The sequence below is a fragment of the Crinia signifera genome, chromosome 4 (genome assembly GCF_055691185.1).
Source record: "Crinia signifera chromosome 4, ASM5569118v1, whole genome shotgun sequence".
Lineage (NCBI taxonomy): Eukaryota > Metazoa > Chordata > Amphibia > Anura > Myobatrachidae > Crinia > Crinia signifera.
The window spans coordinates 122,485,510-122,509,994 of record NC_139220.1 but is presented as its reverse complement, the minus strand read 5'-3'; the positions used below and the strand labels follow the sequence as shown (position 1 = coordinate 122,509,994).

Sequence of the window (24,485 nt, the reverse complement as noted above, 5' to 3'; positions counted from 1 at the left end):
CAATGGTCACTCCCATCAATCACATTGCGATGTAAACCTCATTTCACTTTGTGAAATTTGACTCATTGAATAATTGTGCATTTTGACAGTGGAAATTGTACATAGTGTCCCCAGCCACACTAAAGCCACGCCACAAAGCAGATTTAATTTACAGGCATCATCCCAGTTCTGTTTATACACTGAGCACGTACTGTATAAGTCTTAAAAATATAATATAGTAACACAGAAAGAAATTAGATTCATTGAACAATTTCTGTGAATTACATCATCTCTAATGGAGAGCACTATTTTCAATTATTAATTGCATTATTTAAAATCCTTTTAAAGTCATATTTCATTTGAAATAAATATTTAACAAACTACAGAAGCATGACAGTCTTTCTGTTTACAATATTGTAAAGTAAATCATTTAATATATATATATATATATATATATATATATATATATTCATCTAACTTTTTGACTTTACAATAACCTCACTGTACAGATGGACCTTTGTAGACCATGTTTGCAGCATCTTCATGGTCAGTTTTGCCTTGTAAATTATTGCCTCTTTAAAAGTATGGATAAACTCAAAGAAATTCCCCTGAACAGCCTGCAGCTCGCAGCCTATTACAGCTTGCCCTTTAAGGGGCTATCTAGTGAGCTGCGGTGAATTACCAAGGCTAATGGATATAAAACTAGCTTTGCTACCCACCACTTATTGGGCATTATGCTTGTAAGCAAAGTAAAATCCCTAATAACCAGCCCTAAGAGACGTGGGGCCAAATGTAATAGGGTGAGAGTTTCAGAAAGTGAGAGATTTTGGGAGAGTTTTCCCCTTTTTTTTAAAGCAGCAATGAATTACACTGCAAAACCAGGCTGATTTTCTCACTTTCTAAAATTCTAACCCTATTACATTTGGCCCCATTTGTTTTTGTGAAAACATAGGTCTAGAAACAGACTGAGTCCAATGTGTTATCACTTGAAAATGGGACCTTGTTTGGATGAAAAAAATGGCTTTAATTGCATATCCCAATAATGACCACTGTACTGAACTCAGGATAATAGCCCCTTTTTTACCAAAAACTTAGAGCTACTAATTGGATATTCCCCTTGGTGTAGACCCCACTAAACAGAAGTGAAGTCTGATAAAGATCGAAGGCTTTATTGACTAAAGCTTGGAGAGAAACAAAGTGGATGAATATAAAATGACAGCCATTTAACTCTTAACTGTCATTTATAAAACATGATCAATAAAAATGACCAGTTAGGGGCCAATGTGTTGACTTTATCCACTTTATCTCTCTTAAAGGCTAAGTAAATGAATCCCTTTGTGCACAAATACCTTTTGTGTTTTAAAAAATAAATTAGTACCTTCTGCTAATAGTTGTGTGTGGGGGGGGGGGAAGGTTTGTATACTTAACTTGGCAGGGAGACATGTGTCAGTTATACAGTTATAGCATTGAAAAATGAAAATGATCTGCCCTTTTCAATTGCTTGAATTTTCCAGAATACATCTGTTCATGACTTATCATTTTATGTGACCATCCAGAACAAACTTTGTTTCTAACTGATTTTAGGGTCCATCTTGCATGTTATTTATTTTTAAAATGTAAAAGTCCACAAAATATTTTATGTTTATAAAAAAAAGACATTTAAAAACCAACATGAATAAAAACACAATTACTGTATATTAATGACAATAATTTTCCAATATATTTATAACACAAATATAACTTTAATTGTAAGTAAAATCACCATAAATCACATTAACTTAAATTAAACAGGCATTACTATATTTTATTGAATGAGTTAGTAATAAGAGCCTCTTTTAAGTATGTAGGGTCTCCTGGCTTTGCTTACATGTGACTGTCTTTTAAAAATATAAGGGCTTTTCCTCTTAACTATATCATCATTTTCATTGTTTGTACTGCTGGGGTCCAGGTAATCTTGCTGAAGTAGCTGAAAGAAGACAAAATAAAGATCTGATTAGGTAATATCAAGAGTTTATTGAATTTAAACAAGCTCATATTTTCAACATGTTTCAGATACAATCAAATAATAACCAAAATAATAATAATAATAATAATAATATTTTACCATACAAAATATAATGCATAAGCAATTGAGTTATATTTGGAACATTAGCCGTTCCATTATATTAACCCACAAGGAATTAGTTCAGAATTTAAGGAAAAAGTGTAGCAAAGCTCAAAAAAATAACATTTAGATATGGGCCACAAAAAAAGAAAAATACACTGATTAGTGTTAAACTGATACACCACTGCAGCTCTGCTTAAAAGTAGTGATATGTCCATATTCTAAACTAATTTATAGACTTATTACGGTGATATTTATAACACACATGGGCCCCTGGTTTCAAGGAGACCCACGCACCGCTCACCCTAATCCCATATAATTACACTTACAGTACCACTGCATTAGCCTGGGGCTGGTTGCACAGCTAAAGAAATCACCAAAAAAATGTACGCCATGGCCATTTTCACAGTAATTTGCATATGTGTTGTAGAGATGTTCCTGGAAACAAGCCACAAAGCCAAAGTCTACTGCACTGCTAGAGAGGATGGGACACGCACATAGCCTGCACACATGTGCCTCCTCATCTGTTAAACCATGGTATTGGTAGACCAATCCAACTAGCAAGGATCAATCTGTACATCAATCCCTGAGGGTGTACTTCTTACAGTGGGGCAGATGTTTTAAGGATGGAGAAGAGATAAACTGTAGATACTGTAAAGTGAAAGGAGATAAAGCACCAGCCAATGAACTGTGTTTGAAAATGACAGTTGGGAATTGATTGGCTGGTGTATTATCTCCTTTAACTTTATCTCCAGTTTATTTCTTCTCCAGGCTTAATACATCTGCCCAAGTTTTAGAAGTAATGAGCAAAGGCCACTAGCGTTAAAAGGAATGGTTCAACGATTTAGGTTGCAACAGCGAGTTTCCAAAAATGAATCCCTGATTTTCTTCATAGAATAACAACAAGTAAACATGGACTTAGTGAATTAACATTTAAGTGGTAATAAGCATGATTCTGAACAGGGTATATTAATAAAATTTCCCGTGTGCAACATCCTCTATTTGTGCCCCTCCTCTGTAACTGGAACCTGGCAGCATCTAGTCTGAGCACTAGAGGGACATAAATCTCTGAGGAAATGGCATGGTGGCCATTTTCTCAAAATTTCCTTACTGCACATGTGCAAAACTCCAAGAAAATGGCACCCGCACAATGGAGGTGAGTATCGAAAAAAAGGGTTACAGGGTGAGTGGTATGGACCTGCTTAGACTCAGGGGTCCATGTATATTACACATTAAAGATACATAACTGATTCTGAATCAGAGACAGCCATGTCAGTGTCTGCATTGATTGCTGAGTAACATCTGAGACTTTATGCTTATGCTGCTACAAGGCCCTTCTCTGGTTTGCATTCTCATGTGAATGTACAAGGACTGCAATGCCCAATTTGAGCATCTTCAGATATTGATATGACACCTGGAACTTTCACTAGTCTCATACTTGGCATAGATTAGCCTATGACTTTTGCCGTCAATGTGAGAAAGGCTTTGCACACAACCACTTTTAGAAAAATGCCTGTGGCACATGCATAACTCACCCACAAAATTCAACATATGTCAATATCTGCCCACTGTCACTGCCCAGAAATGCCCAATACAATTCAAACAGGATTGGTTTGAAATCCCGGCGGTCGGAATCCCGGCGGTCAAAATCACGATGCCGGAAATAACAAACACCGAAATTCCGACATGGGGGGTTGTGGATCCCCCCCCCCTTGTGGGCTCAGCATGCAGCGGGCCCGGTGCCTGATACGCTCAGCACACTAATTTTTTCTCCCTCTATGGGTGTTGTGGACACCCACAGAGGGACAAAGTGCCGGGATTTCGGCGGTTGGGATTCCGGCGTCGAGATTTCGACCACCTGGATTCCGACTGCCGGGAATTCAACTGCATCCCCTTCAAACACCTGGGGTGAAATGTAATAGGATGAGAGATTCAGAAAGTGAGAGATTTGGTAAGAAATCTCTAGTTTTTTTTAAAGCGGCAATCATTTACACAGCAACATCAAACTGGTTTTGCAGTGTAAATGATTGCCGCTTTAAAAAAAACCTGGAGATTTCTTACCAAATCTCTCACTTCCTGAATCACTCATCCTATTACATTTCACCCCATGCTTCTGACTGAGTACTGCAATGGTGTGTTCTAACTATTGAGATGCATTAGCAGAACAACACCTTTAAGTACGAAAACATTGCTCCTCTGCTGCCAACATCATCTGTGCATTCAACTCAAGATCGATAAAAAAAATCCTTTCTCAAAGGGTGATATCAGATTAGTGAGACTGAAGGCTAGAAATATGAAGGCACAGTATGTATTATAAACATCAATGGTTTGAGTGTACAGCTTTATTAGCGATAAAGTTGTTTCTGTAGTGTACTTTTTTAGCAATTATTTCACATTTTAATTATTTTGTTTTTGTATTTAAACTTTTTCATATGCATGCACATATCTTTCAAAGAAAGTGTTACCAGATAGGAACAAATGATTAACAATCTTTTTAACACAAAATTTAAATAGTGTGTTTTATCAGCCTTTTCACATTATTTTAGTATTTCTTAAATGTATTTAAGGTCTTTTGGAGCAGATTTCATGAAAAAACTGTTACAAATGCTTTCAACTCAGTTCTCAGAAAGAGGCACAACATCATCATCCAGCCATCTGATTCTTGTGAGATCTGCCATCTTCACTCCAGCATTGGAGAGGGTTGTAGGAGGAAGGGTCTCCATGTCTCTGGTGTCACTGTCTGTTGAGTGTGCGGTGTTGTGCATCGGGTGGCGACTTGGTCCTGTTCAGTGGTGGTGTCCTGTGTTGTTCTGTGCTTCCATAAGTCCTGGTGCTGCTGTATAAGTCCAGTCCTGTGCTGCCTAGTGCTGGAGTCCTGTGCTGCCAGTCCAGTGGTACTGCCATTAAAGTCCATTGGTGCTGCCCTATAAGTCCAGTCCTGTGGTGCTGACTTATTAGTTCCATCTGGTGGTAAAGCTGTATAAGTCCAGTCCATTAGTGCTACCGTATAAGTCCAGTGGTACAGCCATATAAGTCCAGTCTTGTGGTGCTTACATATAAGTCCAGTCCCGTGGTGCTTCCATATAAATTCAGTCCAGTGGTGCAGCCATATAAATCTAGCCCTGTAGTGCTGCCGTATAAGTCCAGTGGTACAGCCATATAAGTCCAGTCCTTTAGTGCTGCCGCATAAGTCCAGAGATACAGCCATAAAAGTCCAGTCCTGTGGTGCATCCATATAAATGCAGCCATATAAGTCTAGCCCTGTAGTGCTGCCATATAAGTCCAGTGGTACAGCTATATAAGTCCAGTCCTGTGGTGCAGCCATATAAGTCTAGCCCTGTAGTGCTGCCATATAAGTCTAGTGGTACAGCCATATAAGTCCAGTCCTGTGGTGCTGCCCTATAAGTCCAGTCCTTTAGTGCTGCCGTATGAGTCCAGTCCTGTGGTGCTTACATATAAGTCCAGTCCGGTGGTGCTTCCATATAAATTCAGTCCAGTGGTGCATCCATATAAGTCTAGCCCTGTAGTGCTGCCGTATAAGTCAAGTGTTACAGCCATGTAAGTCCAGTCCTGTGGTGCTGCTGTATAAGTCAAATGCAGTGGTACTGCCCTTTAATACCATTGGTACTGCTTTATAAGTCCAATCCAGTGATAGAAACATAAAAACGTAGCAATATAGAAATGTAGAATTTGACGGCAGATAAGAACCATTTGGCCCAGCTAGTCTGCTCATTTTTTAATCATTTTCCTAAAAGCATATGCAATGATCCTTATTTCTTTGTAAGGATATCAATTTGCCTATTCCAATCATGTTTAAGATGCTCTACTGTATTTGCCTCTATCCCCATGGGAGGCTATTCCACTTATCCTCTACCCTTTTTGTGAAGTCATTTTTCCTCAAATTTCCCCTGAATTTAGCCCCCTCTAGTTTCAGTGCATGTCCTCATGTTCTGTTGCTCTTTTTTCTGTGAAGAATGTCTCCCTGTACTGTAAACCCTTGATATATTTGAAAGTTCCTATCATGTCCCCCCTTTCCCTTCTCTGCTCTAAACTATACATATTAAGATCTTTTAGTCTTTCCGGGTAAGTTTTGTGATTTACCATTTTAGTTGCCCTTCTTTGTACAGTCTCTAATGTATTTATATCCTTCTGAAGATATGGCACCCAGAACTGAACACAGTACTCTAGATGACCTACACAGTGGAATTATTACTTATTTCTTTCTACTGATGATTCCTCTCCCTATGCAACCAAGCATCTGACTTCTTCATTGCTTTGTTACATTGCCTGCCTGCCTTTAATTCACCTGAATTAGTGACTCCTAGATCCCTTTCCTCCTCAGTAGTTACCATTATAGTGCCATTTGTACTATATTTATTATTTGGGTTTTTAAAACCCAAGTAAATTTTTTGCATTAAACTGTAGTTGCCATGCTCTTGACCATTCCTCTTATCTACCTAGATCATCAATCATTTGTTTTACCTCTCCTAGTGTGTCTACCCTGCTGCTTACATTTGTGTCATCTGCAAAAACTCATATTTTTAACCTTAATTCCATTCGCAATGTCACCAATAAAGATAAAAAGCACTGGTCCAAGTACAGATCCCTGGGATACTCCACTTGTAACCTTTCCCTCCTTTGACTGTACTCCATTTACTACAACTCTCTGTTTTCTGTCCTGAAACCAAGATATTATCCATTTAACCATCTTAGAATCCAATCCTAAGCTTTCAATTAATACTGCCATATAAGTCCAGTCCATTGGTACTGCTGTTTAAGTCCAGTCCAGTGGTAATGCCGTTAAAAGTCCATTGGTACAGCTGTATAAGTCCAGTCCAGTGGTACTGCTGTATAAGTCTGTTTAAGTCCATTGGTACTGCTGTATAAGTCCAGTCTTGTCATCCTGCTGTATAAGTCCAGTCCAGTGGATTTGCCATTGGTACTGCTGTATAAGTCCATTGCAGTGATACTGTTGTATAAGCCCAGTCCAGTGGTGCTGCCGTATAAGTCCAGTGGTATAGCCATATAATTCCAGTCTTTTGGTACTGTTGTGTGCTGTATATTTAATCTGTATATGTTTTTTTAGGCTTTGCCATGTGTGTTTGGTTTAAGGGTACATTCTCCTGTGGCGCATATTATTACAACTCCAGGAATATAATGGAGAACAAAAATTTAGAGGATAAAATAGTGAAAGAATAAGAACCCCTTCATCCTAGTGCTAGAGCTGCTGCCAGTAGTCATGACATAGATGATGAAAATGCCATCAACGTCTTCTGTCAAGGCCGATGCCCAATGTCATCATAGAGGGCATGTAAAATCCAAAATGCCAAAGTTCAGTAACATAAAGAAATAAATGTAAATCGTTTCAGGAGAAATGTAAGCTTGCAAATATGTTATTTACGATGAGAAGAGGCCCTCCCCTATGTTCATGATTAGTGATTCAGCTTCACATGACAATGGAAGCCCTCCTTCTCCTACTCGAAATATGAAACTAGCTAATCTGACAAAAGCATGGCAAACAACTTTGTCTTCTAACTTGATCACAAATCCCCAAGGAGAGTCCAAGTGTGTCGTGGTTGCAATGCCTGACCTTCCCAACTCTTTGCGCCCTATGCAAGTGTTGGAAGTAGCACCCACAGTCCACTTTCTTATGATATTGAAAATGAAGATGTACAGATGGAGCGGGTCTCTTCTTTGCAGGGGATGGCGATGGCGACACCAGCCGGCCGCCAGCCACCATCCCCCGCCACCCGCCATCTGTATCTGCGAAAGGGGACGCGCGCACACGAGATGTGCGCGCGTCCCCTTCCGACGGCTTCCCCCGGGTCCCTGCCGGCTTGTCGGCGGTCACCCGGGGTCCTCACCCCCCCTAACCCTGTCCGTCTCCCTGAAGCAGAGACGGAGAGGTTCCCATCGCCCCGCCGCACGGAAACTGAGACGCGGGTGAGACGCACGCGTGTCTCAGTCAGATGGAGAGCCGGGCTATTGGCGAATCGCCAACGGTGACGTGCTGGCGATTCGCCAGCAAGAGGGAGCCCGGCTCCATCTGTAACTGTTGAAGTCCAACAGGATGAGGAGGATATGGCTGTAGCTGGCAATGAGGAGGAAGTTGACAAGAAGGATTCTTATAGTGATGTGGTTTTTTTAAATCAGGCACGGGGGGGGGGGGGGCAGTTGTGGTCTGTGGGATGAAAAAGCCCATCACCATGCATGGGCAGAAGACCAAAAAATCCACCTCTTTGGTCTGGAATTATTTTATCAATTGTCTTGCCCTATGTAGCTTATGTAAAACTGCAATAAGCAGGTAAAATATATTAGCCACATAGGGACATCCTCCATTTTATGTCACCTGAAGCTTGTTCATAATTCCCTGTTTAGTTCAGAAACTGTGACTAGGACAGTGCGGAGTACAGTGATACCTACATTCCTTAGTCTTGTTGTATCCAACAGAAAACTACACCAGCAAGACCCTCCTCCTTATTTACCTCTTCAATTCAGATCAGAAGTAGTCCTGCAGGCCATGTCAGCAGCATGGCTGACTCCTCTTCTATCCAGGAATGATCCAGAGGATCCTACAGTGCTATGCCTACTGCTGCCACTGCTGGGAGTCGTTCATAATCCCACAGAGGAAGTCGGAACACCACTACTTCTTTCACTAAGCAATTGACCATCCAACGGTCCATTGAGATGAAGAAGTACAACAGCGGTCATCCTATGGCAAAGCAAATAACTGAGGCCATGACAGCTATGTTGGTGTTAGTCATGCATCTGGTATCTGCCACTAGTGGAGTGGGATTTAGACAATTCATGGAGGTAGTGTGTCCCTGGTTCCAAATCCCATGAACAGAGACATTCAAAAACTGTCATCATTGTCCTGAAAGATTGCATTGTATGTCCACTTAAACACGGACATGTGGAAAAGTGGTACAGGGCAAACTAAGAACTATATGACTGAAAAAGTCCACTGGGTAGATATATCACCTTTCACAGCAGCAGAGACACCAGTAGCAGCATCTCCAAAATGCCAGCTCGTTCCAACTCAGGCAATGCTGTGTATTACAGGTTTCACTAAGATGCAAAATGCTGAGAACCTCTTAGAGAAACTGAGGGAAATCATTGCACAATGACTCTCCAGGGAATTTTTGGTTTGTGACAATGCAGTAACATTTTGCAGGCATTACATGTGAGCATGTCCTATGTTTTGTCCACATGATAAATTTTGTGGTGCAGCATTTCCTGAAAGTGACAGGGCATGCAGGAGATGCAGTGGCCTACAAAATTTCAGCCCACTTTCGCCATTCTACTACTGCCTTCCGAAGAATGGAGCACCATGAAACCCTCCTGAACCTGCCCTGCCATCACCTTAAACAAGAGGTAGTGATGCAGTGGAACTCCACCCTCTCTATGCTGCAAAGGATAGAGGAGCAGCAAAAGGTCATTCAAGCCTACACAGCCACCTATGACATAGGTAAAAGAGAATGGAGATGCACCTGACTCAAGCACAGTGGAGAACGATTTCCAAATTGTGCAAGGTTCTCTAACCCTTTGAACTTTCCACACATGAAGTCATTTCAGACACTGCCAGCTTGAGTAAGGTCATTCCCCTCATCAAGCTTTTGCAGAAGCAGCTGGAGAAAATTAAGGAGGAGCTAAATTGGAGTGATCCCATTGAGTATTTAGGTCTTCTGGATGATGCCCTTCATACATTTGACAGTATATGAGGGTGGTCATTCTGTTAACATTAGAGCACTACATTTTTTGCCACCATGCTCAATCCTAGGCTTGAAGCTTACTGTACATTGCGTCTCTGTTTCCGGCGGACACAAGTCTACAGTGGTGCAAAGACCTGCTGGTCAGGAGATTGTCATCTGAAGCGGAATGTGACACAGCAACTGCTCCTCCTTCATTTTCTCCCGCATTTGGACATCTGGTCCCGACTGAAAGACCTGCCATTATTGCTGACATGTCTACTGTGACAGCATTCAAGTAGGCATGTCAGACAGTCTGTATCTGTATTGGCAGGAAAAAGAGGCAATTTGGCTCGAAAAGTGGTCAGTGCTCAACCCTAATTTTTTCTAACCAGATAACATTTTCCCATACTGTACTTACAAAAATGCTGTCTGACTAAACTTATCCCAAATAACTGTAAAAAACAAAACTGCATTGAGACAGTGATAATAAAACCAATCTGAAATACAAGTGTATGTGCCTGCCAGATCACAGTTTTCTCTGGCTGTATGCAGAGAAACAGAGAAAGATGTGCTGGGACTTGGCCAGTGTGATCAGATATGTGTTTCTGATAGAAACATAAGCTGATCACTGTGGAATAAAAAGGTAAAAAAACATAGCCACTTACAGCCAGGGACCAGTGATCAGTTTTCTGATGAGGGCTACTTGTCATTGGGTCTGCCTGAACTGCTGTGTGACTCACAGTGCAGTAAAGTGATGCTGTGATTCAGCTTACTTTACAACACCTGGGGTCATGGAGCAGAAGAGGCTGATAGCACTCCAGGAGCATGGATCATCGGTCCCTGGCTTCAGGTGAGTATAATCGGTGCAGGGGTGTGTGGGGTTGAAAGCCGCAATGGGGTTGTTCCCTGTGGTAGATGTAAAGGCAGCGATCTTGGTGACGGTGCATGTGTAGCACATACTCTGGATATTTCCCCCCGTGGCACTAACTGTGTGTAACTTCCTCCTGGTACTGGTTTCCTTCCACACTCCAAAAATGAATGTAGTTTGTACTGTAAGTCTATTGGGGCAGGGACTGATGTGAAAGGCAAAAATGTCCACTATAAAGTGCTGTGGAATATCTGTGTACTATATAAATAGCTGGCAATAAATAATAATACATTTGTATTATAAATTAAAAAATTACTCAAATTATATTGTGATTTTTGATCTGCTTTAGGGCTAAATTCAGTTATCCATGGCCCTTACTGTGTCGTTGTAGCTTCTGGGTTAAGAACTGGGGCTAAAACATAACAGCCAACAGGCAGCACTTATGGCCAGATGTAACAAGCTTCAAAAAGTAATAAAGTGGAGAGTGATGCACAACCAGCCAATCAGCTCCTACCTATCATTTTTCAAACCCAGCCTGTTACATGGAAGTTAGGAGCTGATTGGCTGGCGTTTTGAAGCTTGATTCATCTGGCCCTCAATGTGAATTTCTCTGAGCAGGAGCTGACATTTTGGTGTCACCCCTCGGTGGATGACACACCCCCCTTGTGATGCCACTGATCCCTTCCTTTACATACGGTACTGCACTTACTGAAAAACCTAGAAAAATAAATAATATTCACACAGATGCAAATAATGACACAGCATCCCAAAATGGCATCAGATTTGTCTTAACAACACAATTAATTAAAAAAAATTAATTGTGTTATTATTTTTTTAAACGAAATTCCACATCTTAAACCAAAGTATGTAAAGTGGTATTTGAAGAACCAAATCCAATGCCCAATGAAAAATTAGAACCAAAACTTGGGTATCATATTAACATAGTAATAGCACTATAGGTCGACAGTCAAAAGGTCAACAGGGTCAAAAAGTTGACAGGGTCAAAAGATCGACAGTCAAAAGGTCACTGGGGTCAAAAGCGAGCCCCGCGAGGGGACGGTATTCCGTGTCCCCTCGCGGGGCTCGCTACGCTCGCCACGCTTCGGGCTCGGTGGCTCGCTACGCTCGCCACAGGTTTATATCCAACTCCATGCCCACTTGGATAGTAGGGGTATGAAAAGGACCCCTTTTTCCCATTGAATTCCATGTTAAAATGGACTCAGTCCATTTTAACATTGATTCCTATGGAAAAATCGGGTCATCGCATCGCATCGCATCCGATGGTCGCATGCGATGCGATGCGATGTGCCCGATCCGACCCGATTTAGAAATCGGGCGCCCAGATAACTCATAAGTACCCAATAAAGTTATTGCAGTTCTGTCCCTAGCCACACATTCAGGCTCATCTCTGTCAAGAGTTTATGCATTTCAGCCCAAGGCACTAGTCCGCAGCTCATTGATGCATTCCCTAGCTTTCTGAGTTGGATTAAGCCACACAGTTTCCTCTATATTTCTTCTCTGCCAGTAAGAGCCAATCATGCTTACCCTAGCCAGACCCATACTTCATGCATGATATCCACTCTGTTACAAGTTTTAGTTCATGCACATCAACCATTGTAATAGTGAATATATCTGCACTATCACTTGCTCAATAATCCACACCAGCTGGCTAAACTAATGTGGGTTTATTATATTTGCAATGGTGTGTACTGTACATTAACTCTGCCAAACCACCAGCTGTATACACAATTCCAACAATAACTTCATCCATGACCTTTTAACAAACTACAGACTTTTACTATTTTTATATACAGACAATGCATGTTCTCGCTGTGTTGAGGGCATGTCATGCCAGCAACTGCATCCAAGGATGCAGATTAACCAATGAACAGTAGAGGCAAACGGTATCTGAGGTCTCTATGAGGGAAAAAATGGGGTAAAATAAGCTAAATAGGTTCAATGAGACTTGAAGGGGAAGTTTAAGTTGGGGAGCCAGGCAGGAAATTACCATTGGAGTTTAACATGAGAGCTGAGAGAAAAGAGAGAGCATGAAGAAGAGGGGTGAGAGAAATAGTGGAGGGGAAGAAGGGGGAGAAAGGGAAAAGAGAGAGAAAAAAAGCAAAGAGAAATATAGAGAGAGGGAAAGGAGTTAGAGAGAGAAAGTAGTAGAAAGAATAAGGGGTAGAGAGACAAATGGGGAGAAATATATGGGGGAGAGAGAAAAAATGGGGGAAGAGAGGTGAGGGGGAGATAGAGAAAAATTGAAAGTAAAGGAGAGAGGCGAGGATCAAGGTGGAGGCAGGCATCACTGTTTACCCCCCTTTCTCAAGTAGAGCATCACTGTGTTTCTCCAGTATCCAGCCCCATTACAGGCATCACCGTGTTACTCTTATTCAACCCCCTCCACCCCCCAGAAAATGCATCACTGTGTTACTTCTATTCACATCCTTTTCCTCTCCAGTAATGACATCAATATTCCCCCAAATCGTCCCCCTCACTTCCCTTCACCGACCAGTCTGAACTGTGTTCCTGAGTTTAGCTAAGGGTTTCACTCATTTTTAGATTTTTAGTACTGCTGACAATGCCCATGTAGGCACCTTTATTGCACTGGACCGATGCTGGTCTCTCTTTAAAAAAAAAGTGCCAGTGGGGGCAGGGTTGTTGCCTGAGTGCCCCCCACCCCTGGATCTGCCACTTAATGACTTAAGTGCACTAATTAGAGCACTTTCTGTAAGGAAGTGCTCCATTTTTTTTTTTCAAAATAATTCTTACCTACAGTATTCCACTTATTTTCCAGAATAAAGCAGTAGTTTCAATTATGCAAATCAGCAATAATTATGAAATATAATTAAGTAATGTATTGAACCATACCTCCCAATGCTGAACGATTCTGCTTTGGCAAATTTTCTGAAGCTGAAAAGCTGTCAACATTGCTTCCAGGTTAAACCCATCTGCAGATGTAGGATATTGTTTTCTGACAGTTTCCCCAGTTTCCCCTGTTTCGTCAGCTTGGGTGTTGATATTGTTTATAAGATTGCATACATTAAGAAGAGTCATTTTCCAGTATGGAAGTCTTGCTTTATTCACCTACGAGGAAATGTTTGAACACGTGAATGATCAACATTTGTCTTCTCTCTAGTATTAACTATGTAAGGGGATTGTAACATGCAGTTTTGTGACACTAAACTAAGAGGATCTAGTGATAGCAAACATTAACAATAGAGTTTACGGACATGCTCTGACGCTACATTTTATACATACAGCATCTACTTACATATCATTGTATTAAGTCATTTAACTAGTTGCACAATTAAGAAGTTTAACTTAGGAGTTGATTCAATAATTTTCACCCCAAAGACCAAAGTTTGTATAAAGAAGAGGTTGACAATCACCATGGGTAAATAATAAGTTAAGTGACATTTGCCTCTAAAAGGAAAGTAGGTGCTTGTAGTTATGAACTGAGAATTGCTATCACTGGCAGGCTGAACTATAAGCAATATGTTTAAAGACATCTTACCTACAAGCAGTATGGAGTGTAATTAGACTGGATGGATTAAATTCACATATATTGGGTGAGCCTACTATATGTGGTTAGATATTTTGTTTCTGGTCTTAGTAGCAGAAGAAAGAAACTGCGCCCTAGGGCATTCAGTTAGCAAAAAGTCTCAAGCCAACCTCTTAATAGGACCAAAATCAGCCTCCAGGCAGAGTACAACAGTAATCATAATACCATTTAGTTTTGTGTGTGTACAGTATATATATATATATAAAATACAGATGAGGCCACTATACTTGTGGCCACCGGCGAGCCATCCACAGGTTTCTGGTGGATGGCGATCCAGTGGCCATGGAAGGGACATCTGGTGGACGACGCAGGGTGGCGGGCGGCGGATGGCATGATGACGGCTTCATTGACATATTTTAAATTGGTGATGGCATCCTTGATGTAAATTGTATTTTTCTTAGCACAAGAAGCTTTGTAAGAGATAAAATAATGTCTCAAAACCCATTATTAACCACTTTGTTTTTATCTAATTTTAAACACTGCTGCACAGTTACTACAGCAATGATTTCAGTTTTCCTCACTGTAAGTCTGTCTCTCCATCTCCTACTTATTGCTCCAACTAGTTGTCTCCAGAGAGACAGAAGACAAGGTAACCCCTTATTGGGGCTAATAAGGTATCTCCTGGTGAAGCAGTTACCTGCGATCATTGATGGTGAGAAAGAGGGATTGTGCGTAGACATGCCCTGCTGTACATGCACATTACATAGTAGACTGGGTGCAATCGAGTCCAGTGTGCAGTGATGCACATGCATTGCGGTTATGCTCATAAGCACTGCGTGCTGCAGAAACAACATTATTGGGTATATCTGTTGTACTGGAAATTGCACATAATTATTGCCAAATTGTTAAAAATGATAGGCAGATATTAGGGCAGGTGAGCAAAATCTAAAGGAACAGTAGTGGAATTTGTGAGTGGTGGGGACTAGGTGCAATAATACACTGGAGAGGAAAGAGATACCAAAGCTCAGCCTCATTCAGTTTTACATGATAGGACTGATTATTGTGAAATGTGAAGCAGCATTGCAGAACCGATGAAGTTAGTGTGTTTACTAGCTTCTGAAACTTGTTATGGAGGTCAACAGAGACCACTGAAAAGCCATGATCTTCTACAATTAAAAAAGCGCTGCGGTCGACCTGTAACCAAGTTGAATGTTGCTGTTATGAGAGGCATTGTTCAGGTGGACATCAGGGTGACCGTAACCAGTTAGAAAAGAAGAGAGTCATCACATTGGGATCCATCCACTTTTTACTCCACAAAAAGTTACATGCCCCATCACCTGACTTGAGAGCAAAAGGAGGCTTGGGCTACTTGGTCCTGCATCATGTTGGATAGGTTTGATGGTAGTCAATCACTGATGATGAATCCCGGATCCTCAGTTATGACCCCAGAACCAAACAACAGTCTTCCCAGTTCCAGCGGGACCACAGCTTGGCCAAGCAGATGGTGTCTATTTTTGGTGCCAAGACTGGTCATGTATTGCAGCTACCGTACCACTCATGTTGAAACGCACCATCGTGGGGGGGGGGGGGGAGGGACTAGTACACCTCAAATAACCATTCCCAGGCACTGTCCAAGAACTCCCCCTCACTCTACTCCATCATTACAATGCACCTGCATACAAGTCAAGGAAAGTGACGAATTTTCTGGCTCATGAATGCATACAGGAACTTGGTAATCTGCCAAAAAGTCCAGATGGTCTGGTCCTCTTCTTCATGTTCTCACAAAAAAAACCACTACATGCACGGGCTTTATCAGAAACTTCATCCAGCTTGTAAAAGACATACCAAGTAGTTTGAGTGCATGCAACATAGCACAGACTTCATTGGCAAATGCTTTGAAAAAAATGTAATGTTCACTTTGTAAATATAATGGGGGAAATTTATTAAGATGTGAATTCTACTTCACATGTCTAATATCTTCTAGAGTGTGCTAAATAAATAAGAAGTAGATTCTGATTGGTTGCCCATAGCAAAATCACATGTGAAGTAGAATTCACACCTTAGTAAATTTCCCACAATTTGTTTTTGTGCATCTAGAAACATATTGCACACCCCTCGTAACTTATGATAGTAGATAATGTGTGTTTGACACCCATTCATTTTCCAATAAAGTATTAAGCCATTACTGCTAGATAAAAACTAGTCTGAATTGATGAATTCTTGATGGAGTACATAATATGATAACTTTACTGATAGCTTCATAAGAAGACATATAATAAAGGCCATTATTCTAGTTCACTCGCAAAGGCACAATCACTCTCATATGGACAAAACCATATGCACTGCAGGTGTAGAGAGTTAGATTTGGGTGGGGTTTGCACTTCAAAGTGATATCTATATTGCAGTGTAAAAATAAAGCAGCCAGGATTTACCCTGCACAGAAACAATAAAACACCCAAATCTAACTCTCTCTGCACATGTTATATCATCCCCACCTGCAGTGTATATGGTTTTGTCCATAAGAGAGTGATTGTGCCTTTCTGAGTGAACTAGAATAACCCCCATAGTACAGTAGTTATAAGAGATGTTAAAATATATTGAACCTCTTTCAAGTTTTGCTGGTTCTAAATACTTGTGTTGCAATCTTCAATAAATGCTGATATTATTTTGGATTTAAAACTTTGCAGCTTGCATTAACAGTTTCTGTTCAAGGTTTTCCTGTTTACTTCTCATAAGGCTGTGTACACACGGGGGCGATTTTGTGTAATATCGCGGGCAATATGGTTGCTGAGCGAGCATATTGCCCGCGATGGGAGTGTGCACCGGTGATATATTGCTGGGTTTCTCCCCCCGTAGTGATCGCTGGTCACAGGAACATGCTCCTGCGACCAGCTGATTTCCACTGCCGGGCTCCCCGGGCAGTTTCTTTTTCATCAGCGACCATCTCTGGTCGCTGATCCAAATGGGACACTGATCGATATATTGCTCATCACGAACGATATGTCGTTCGGCGATATATCCCCCCGTGTGCACGGGGCTTAAGAATGTTAAAAACACTTGAACTGTTGCCTTTTCAAGCTGAGTTTTCACCATTTTATATAAATTTTACAATTAGAGGGATACTTAACAAAGCATAGAGAGATAAAATGGTGAGCGCCAATCAGCTTACATATATTTTACAGCCTGTGTTTGAAAAATAGCAGGAGCTGATTGGTTGGTACTTTATCTCTCACAAATGTATATCTCTACAAGCTTTGATAAATACCCCTTTAATTTAAACATCAAATGTTCGAAATGTACTGTTCACATTTGAGGATTATGGTGTGCATTAGCTAATCTTAAAATGTGTTACAGTGTGTGTGATTGGCACAACTGTGTGCAAACTTGTTCACATTGCTTGAATTTAGTCAGAGCCAAATAAAGGTTTGTGGGTGGCCTCAGGGTAACTAACATATGGGGGCCAATACCAACACTTGTGAAATTGATATTATCACTGGCATATCTTTAATAGGTGCAAGGTGTGTGGTGCACATGAGCATACCCTGCATCCACTTAATTATACTCACCACTGCATTGGTCCTGTGCTGCTGGCTCTGCAGCTGCAAATATCACTGGGAAAATGGACACATGACCATTTCCCCAGTGATCCCTGAATGCACAATAGAAATAACCCCGGGGACTTAACATGTAGACTATGACACAATACTTCACTGCCAGAGAGGAGGGGGCCCAATCAGAGCATGCACAAAGGCCGCCTCCTCTATTAAAGTGCCTCTGAATATTATGGTGACTTAAAATAATGTTATAAAATAATGTTGTGTGTAAATCATACTTGCCTACTTTTAAAAACGAGTTTCAGGGAGATTATAGTCGGTAATAGAATTTTGCAAAGCACCCCCATTGAGGAGGCGTGTCATGCTCCACCCAAAGGGTGTGTCTAGTTCCATATATGGAGAGATTGTGAAAAGAGATTGTCAAAGAGGCATCGAAAAGCGTTGGTGTGTACTGCTACATCTGAGAGGAATCTTGTAAAATGACTTATATCAAAATGTAGATGAGCCCTAAAGCAGTTAGTAAGTTATCTCTTATTACTATTTCCCCCCAAAATCTAACAGGATATGTGGACTAGGTGAAATGAGGGAGATTGCTAGACTAATGAGGGAGAGAGAGATTGCTGCTATATCAGGGATTCACTTGCAGGGTGGTAGGCAACTATGGTGCAAATGCCCTCAGCAACACAAATGCTAATTGCACTGTAGGGTCCTCAGTTCACATTATGCCACAGAGAATCCCCAGTTTAACTTTGCATGTTCCACAATGCCCTCTACACTGGTGATGTAGCTATGTCTTATTGCCCTTTCATGTGTGGGCTCCCAGGGTGATCACCCCCTGTTGTAAATAAGGCACTGACTTTAGCACTAAAGTACAAGAATGTCCACCTTTATTAAAACTATAGATCTGTTTAAGACAAATGTGACCAACTGAAGTAACTACTTTGCTTTGATCTTACATGCCAGTAAGGAAGATTTAAAAAAAAAAAATATATCTTGGGTACTCTTTACTTATCACGGCGCCCATCGCGGCCATCGCGGGCATTGAATGCACTAAAAAATCGGGTGCGACGCGACCGACGCGATGCCCGTGGTTTCCCATAGGGAACAATGTTAAATGTCTCAATTGACCCGATTTTCCTGTTCAATGCCTCAATTGACCCGATTTTTCCATAGGAAACAATGTTAAATGGCCCACAGAGGCCCACAGAGGCCAAATAGGCACCCTAAAGTGTAAAATTGTTAACGCCACCCCACGATCAACGTGAACCCGAAGCGTGGCGAGCGCAGCGAGCCCGCGAGGGGCGGCGGTACGCGTCCTACGACCTTTTCATACCCCCACTATCCACGTCGGCGTGGAGTTGAGAATAAAATAGTGTGGCGAGCCACCGAGCCTGAAGCCTGGCGCGCGCAGCGAGCCCCGCGAGGGGACGCGGCTACCTGTGAAGCCCGCGAAGGGACGCGTTTACCTGTGAAGGTATCCACGTCCCTTCGTGGGGCTCGCTGCGTTCGCCGCGCTTCGGGCTCGGTGGCTCGCTGCGCTCGCCACACTATTCTATTCTCGACTCCACGCCGACGTGGATAGTGGGGGTATGAAAAGGTCGTAGGACGCGTACCGCCGCCCCTCGCGGGCTCGCTGCGCTCGCCACGCTTCGGGTTCACGTTGATCGTGGGGTGGCGTTAACAATTGTGGGGGCCATTTCACACTTCAGGGTGGCTATTTGGCCTCTGTGGGCCATTTAACATTGTTTCCTATGGAAAAATCGGGTCAATTGAGGCATTGAACATGAAAATCGGGTCAATTGAGACATTTAACATTGTTCCCTATGGGAAATCGCGGGCATCGCGTCGGACGCGTCGCACCCGATTTTTAGTGCATTCAATGCCCGCGATGCCCGCGATTTTTTTACCTGCGATGCCCACGATCAAAATCGTGGGCGCAGTGCTAGGTAAAAAGTACCATATCTTGTTTTACAGATGAATTGAGTACCTTAAAGAAACACTGATTCTACGCTGTCTTAAAAATATTCATACAGTACATAAAAATGATGTGTGCTTGCTGTCTGAAAGCGCAAAGTGACATAAATAATCTCCTACATAACTAATCAGTACTGGCAAATTTTGGAACATAACTCTCAGCATGGTCTTTATGGAACGTAACTCTAGCTGTTACTGTATGTCTTGTCAATATGGATGACTGAGAGGAAGTTCTGTTCTACGGTATCTATTTAATGGTGTGAACAGGGGTTAAAGTGAGGGGGAACAAGGTGGAACTGAGTTCCACCACCTCTGATGGTAAGGTGGAACATTTTAACCGGTACTTATGTAGTATCTGGGCGTCCGATTTTGTGATTGTATGCCTTACCTTAAGGCATACAATCAGATGCGATGCGATGCGATTCGATGCGATTTTGCATAGGATTCAATGTTAAGAAGGTCCTGTTCATTTCCCCACTATCCAAGTGGGCATAGAGTTGATTTTATATAGCGTGGCGAGCGCAGCGAGCCACCGAGCCCGAAGCGTGGCGAGCGAACTCATATTTCTTAAAAAGTATTCTGTGTCCCCTTGCGGGGCTCGCTACGCTCGCCACGCTTCGGGCTCGGTGGCTCGCTACGCTCGCCACAGGTTTATATCCAACTCCATGCCCACTTGGATAGTGGGGAAAGGAAAAGGACCCCTTTTTCCCATTGAATTCTATGTTAAAATGGACTCATACCATTTTAACATTGAATCCTATGGAAAAATCTTGACCATCGCATCGCATACGATTTGGTCGCATGCGATGCGATGCGATCCGATCCGATTTCTAAATCGGACGCCCAGATACTACATAAGTACCTTTTAACCTTTACATTGGCCCTCACAGAAAATCATTCTAGATTGCAGGAGGATGCCAAAAACCATACCACTGGTCCTATCTCTGCCTAATGGGGGTAGGGGAGGGGTGGTAATTAGGTGGCATAGAGAAATGAGTTCCCTCACCTCTGCATTACCACTTTAAGCCCTGCGTGTGAAATGGCTACAGTAAGTGCATAGTATGAGATTAAAGGAATTCTCATCCTCAAGACTTCTAGTGGAGGTACTGAAGAAATATCTCTTAGATTCTTGTCCAGGTCATCCTACAAGAATCAATGTGTGCGCTAACCTGGTGCCAGCCAATATCTGTGATTAGAACATGATTGAACCATTTGAACTCAAAACAAACAAACAAAAAATACTTAAACACTTAAATGAATGGATTACACACCTTTGATGAGTACATATTGCTAAGCACGTCTGCTTCTAACGCTTTCATCTCCTCTTCAGAATCTGTCACAAGCAAGTACAAAAAAATAAAATAAAATGAAATGCACGCGCTGTAACTGTTCATTCAGGACTGTGGTTGTATTCATGTTTAACCCTTTGAGTGCCAAGTGAATTTGCCAAAAGAGGTGTGAAAATGCCAATCACACATTTTTAATCATCATAATAATGACCTGTAATGTTTGCCTGATATAGGAAAAATAACTCAAAGGGTTAAGGTCTTTTTGAGATACCACACTCATTATTTACTTGACAGTGCAAATAAACATACAATTGCACATTATATTTATTACTAATATGATGAACACATACTTATGTTCACTGTTATCCTCAATGTTAGGATATTACAGCAATGTTTATTATGCAGGACAATCCTAGAGAAATTACATTATATTACTGTATGTATGAGTGAACTCAATAATATATTTTAAAAATGTGTTTAAAAAACTGAGCATTTGTCTGTGTATTGTATCTGTGAATAATCATCATTCTTACAGTAAGCCTGTTTAATGTATCAGTGGACATTTAGTCCAGCCGGTTATGATAAGGGATACTGTTGCATTAGTACTGTAGGTGATAAATGTACTATGGTAATACATGATTAAACTCCTTTCACTACTTTAGGTAAATGTCATATAAACATATGTGATGATGAATATTATTTTCTTTAATAATTCACATTTTATGACATACTGATTATACAAACATACGTTTTACTTGATAATAGAGCACATTGGGATACCAATTATAAAGATGACAGGTAAAATATTAGTGAACATTCCTGTACATTAAACAGATGTTCTGAGTGGTAATGAAGAAATGTGTACCAATAGTTTAGTTAAATATGGAGAGAAAATGGTTGATACTATAAATATTATAGAAATCATTCCCGACATCATTCGTTGTTGCCAATGGTTGTTCTAAAAAGGCTACAATGACACCAAACGCACAGAACCTAGAAAGCTAAATACAGTAAGGGTAATATTTACTTAACACACCTCTACTACAATACACATCTAGAGTATCGGACTTGTCTGTGTCTTTCTGTGTCCTATGAAGAAAGCATTGCTATTTTAGGAAAACAGAAAGATAGAATACAGTACATTTACAGTGTTGAGGAGGAAATGTATCAAGTTTATTCCGGTACCATCCCCCAAACTCTTAAATCTATTTATAAGAGTATATAATCTATCAATCAAATCTGATTGGTACACATCTTTCTATCGACACTTACCACTGCTTCAGCATACAATAAGCATGATGAACGTATAGTTAATACTTATGCTTATTATGTGTATTTTATTTACCTAGAATGGCACGTGCTAAGATTCCATTTTTACAAGGACGCAGGTTTCAGCACTTCAAATGCACAATATAAAATGACATATAGCTTTAAATGAGTGCATACAGAACATTGCATTGTCAGATGGGCATTATTCATGAAGTGTGAATGTGTACTTGTTATAGCAAATGCTCATGGTTTATAATGTGCATATTAAAATAAAATGTGTTTATGCACATGTGAAAGTGTCTAAGTGAGAGATATTAACTCTCATGTTTTGCAGACCAGCTGCCAACCGTCATGTAAAACCAAAGACAGGAACAAGATCAGACATGCTATGTATTGTGCATACATTTCCCTTTGGAAAACTTCCTCATATCATGGTGTGATGTGGATACTGCACCAGTATAAATCAGTTATGCAATAAAAAAATGATTGTTTTATCATGTTGAGCAGGGTCACAGGAATAATATAGAACAACAATTTGATGACCAGGGCTATGATAGTGGACTCACTCTGGTATGACAGCAGAACCTGTTCAGTAATGTTATGCTGACTGAATATATCACTGTTTCAGAAACCTGTCAGAGGACTGGCCTCATTCCAAATGTGACCCTGACCTTACACATATAAACAAAGCCAATTATTTCTCATAAATCAATATAACAATTCAACATCATTTTTCATCTGTACAAAGTTAGAGAGTAGTGGGGACTGATTTCAGAACTGAAGAATGTGGGGAAGATCTGACATTTCTCTGACAGAGACCCTCAGACCCCTACCCAACTCCAGCAATAAGGCATTCAAAGTGTTGTGTGTATGCGACTATGTATGAAGACAAATTCACTAATTAAGCAGTTTAAACTACTGTTATGCTTCCCTGTGTGATTTATCATGGTCCTGTCATTTGTAACAGATTCTAAGCATTAGAAATACCCATTCATATTCAGCAATGCCACTGTCTGATACAGTACACTAAGATCAAAAGAAAGAGATGGGGAGACATTTCTCTGGAAAAAGACTAGAAAAAATATTGCAGAGAGAAAAAAATAGTAAACGAAAAGAGAAATAAAGAAAGAGATAGAAACAGGAAGAAAGAAAGAAAAAAAGAGAAAGAAAGAAGTATATCTCTATCGTATTATTTTACCAGCATAATGTTTGCATAACACATTATTCCAAGCTGTTGCACTAAATGTCATATTGTTTCTGCCAACGTTAAAATTAAGAATATTTTACTAAGTGCTATGTTAAACAAGTTTCTAATACACAGAATAAGAAAACAATTAATCTTTCTCAACCCACATTACTAATGCAAGAAAGAAGAGCAATCTTGCTCCTTGCGGCATAAATACATAGGGTTACATACAGTACAGCCTAGCACAGTTAAGGATGTTCACTTTCACATGTGCTCAGTAAGAAATGTGATGCTGAGGCAGTACATTACCTGTGCACATCCCACAGCAGCTGAAAGCAAAGACCATCAGACAAATCATCTGAATTCTTAGTCCAGTCATCATTGAATATTTTAAGAACTTAAGTCCATGCAAAAAAAAACAAAAATGCAACTGAGACTTTTGAACCTTCTCTCTCTTCTGCAGACTAGACTGTTCTGTGTCTCTGTACCATTATAGAGCTGGACCCTCCCTAAGTATATAAGCAGTGAGATGATGTCACAAGTCTACAGGAGAGCATATTGAAGATATCCCCAACCCTCCTCTTTCAGCTATTGCTGTTCCACACACAACATCCCCTAATTGCGAACGACATGACGCACGATTGTAATAATAGTAGTATCTTGCTGCAGATGTAACACAGTGACGTTCTGGGCTGAATTACTTGGGCACAAGTAAACTAATATTAGAAAAATAATCTACTATTTTATTTATGTTGCAGAGCTGATAATGTATTTATCTGCCAAGTATTTTATTACTTTTGCTACCTACTCATTTAAAAATAGAATCCATTTCCATTGCATGTTTAAATGGTTAACTGGTGTTGCTGACTCTGATGAGGTGTATTTTTAATGCCCAAAGGTTGGTGACATTTATTGAAGATGTTCTGTCAGATCCTCCCGAAAGACAAACTTCACATGACACCTGGTCTAAGCTCTGACTAATTGTAAACAAATACAGTACATTGATAGGAGAAATAATGAAGATGTAGCTTTGTGGGGTTACATCTATTGTGGCTGTTTTTAGTGT

General features: G+C 40.8%; 1 protein-coding gene across 2 annotated transcripts; it reads right to left on the bottom strand.

The window, feature by feature from the left end:
* Positions 1 to 1,393: 1,393 nt before the first annotated feature.
* Positions 1,394 to 23,939, bottom strand: NTS (neurotensin). 2 transcript variants are annotated; one of them, XM_083182349.1, is made up of 5 exons: positions 23,729 to 23,900; positions 22,001 to 22,053; positions 20,947 to 21,008; positions 13,514 to 13,729; positions 1,394 to 1,945 (listed from the first exon to the last, which is right to left on the bottom strand). In XM_083182349.1, the coding sequence occupies exons 3-5, from the start codon at positions 20,992 to 20,994 to the stop codon at positions 1,796 to 1,798; spliced, it is 414 nt and encodes a 137-aa protein (XP_083038475.1). In that variant the 5' UTR covers positions 20,995 to 21,008; positions 22,001 to 22,053; positions 23,729 to 23,900; the 3' UTR covers positions 1,394 to 1,795. The 2 variants fall into 2 exon arrangements, with proteins under 2 accessions (XP_083038475.1, XP_083038474.1); XM_083182348.1 differs by lacking the exon at positions 22,001 to 22,053 and having other exon boundaries at positions 23,729 to 23,939.
* Positions 23,940 to 24,485: the final 546 nt, after the last annotated feature.

Bases quoted from the DNA above. Each gene is read 5' to 3' on its own strand.
- NTS (XM_083182348.1), bottom strand. From the start codon at position 23,801: ATGATGACTGGACTAAGAATTCAGATGATTTGTCTGATGGTCTTTGCT. The intron at 21,009-23,728 runs GTAATGTACTGC...TGCTTGTGACAG, and splicing joins CTGCTGTGGGATGTGCACAG to ATTCTGAAGAGGAGATGAAA. The intron at 13,730-20,946 runs GTGTGTAATCCA...ATTTCCTCGTAG, and splicing joins GCAATATGTACTCATCAAAG to GTGAATAAAGCAAGACTTCC.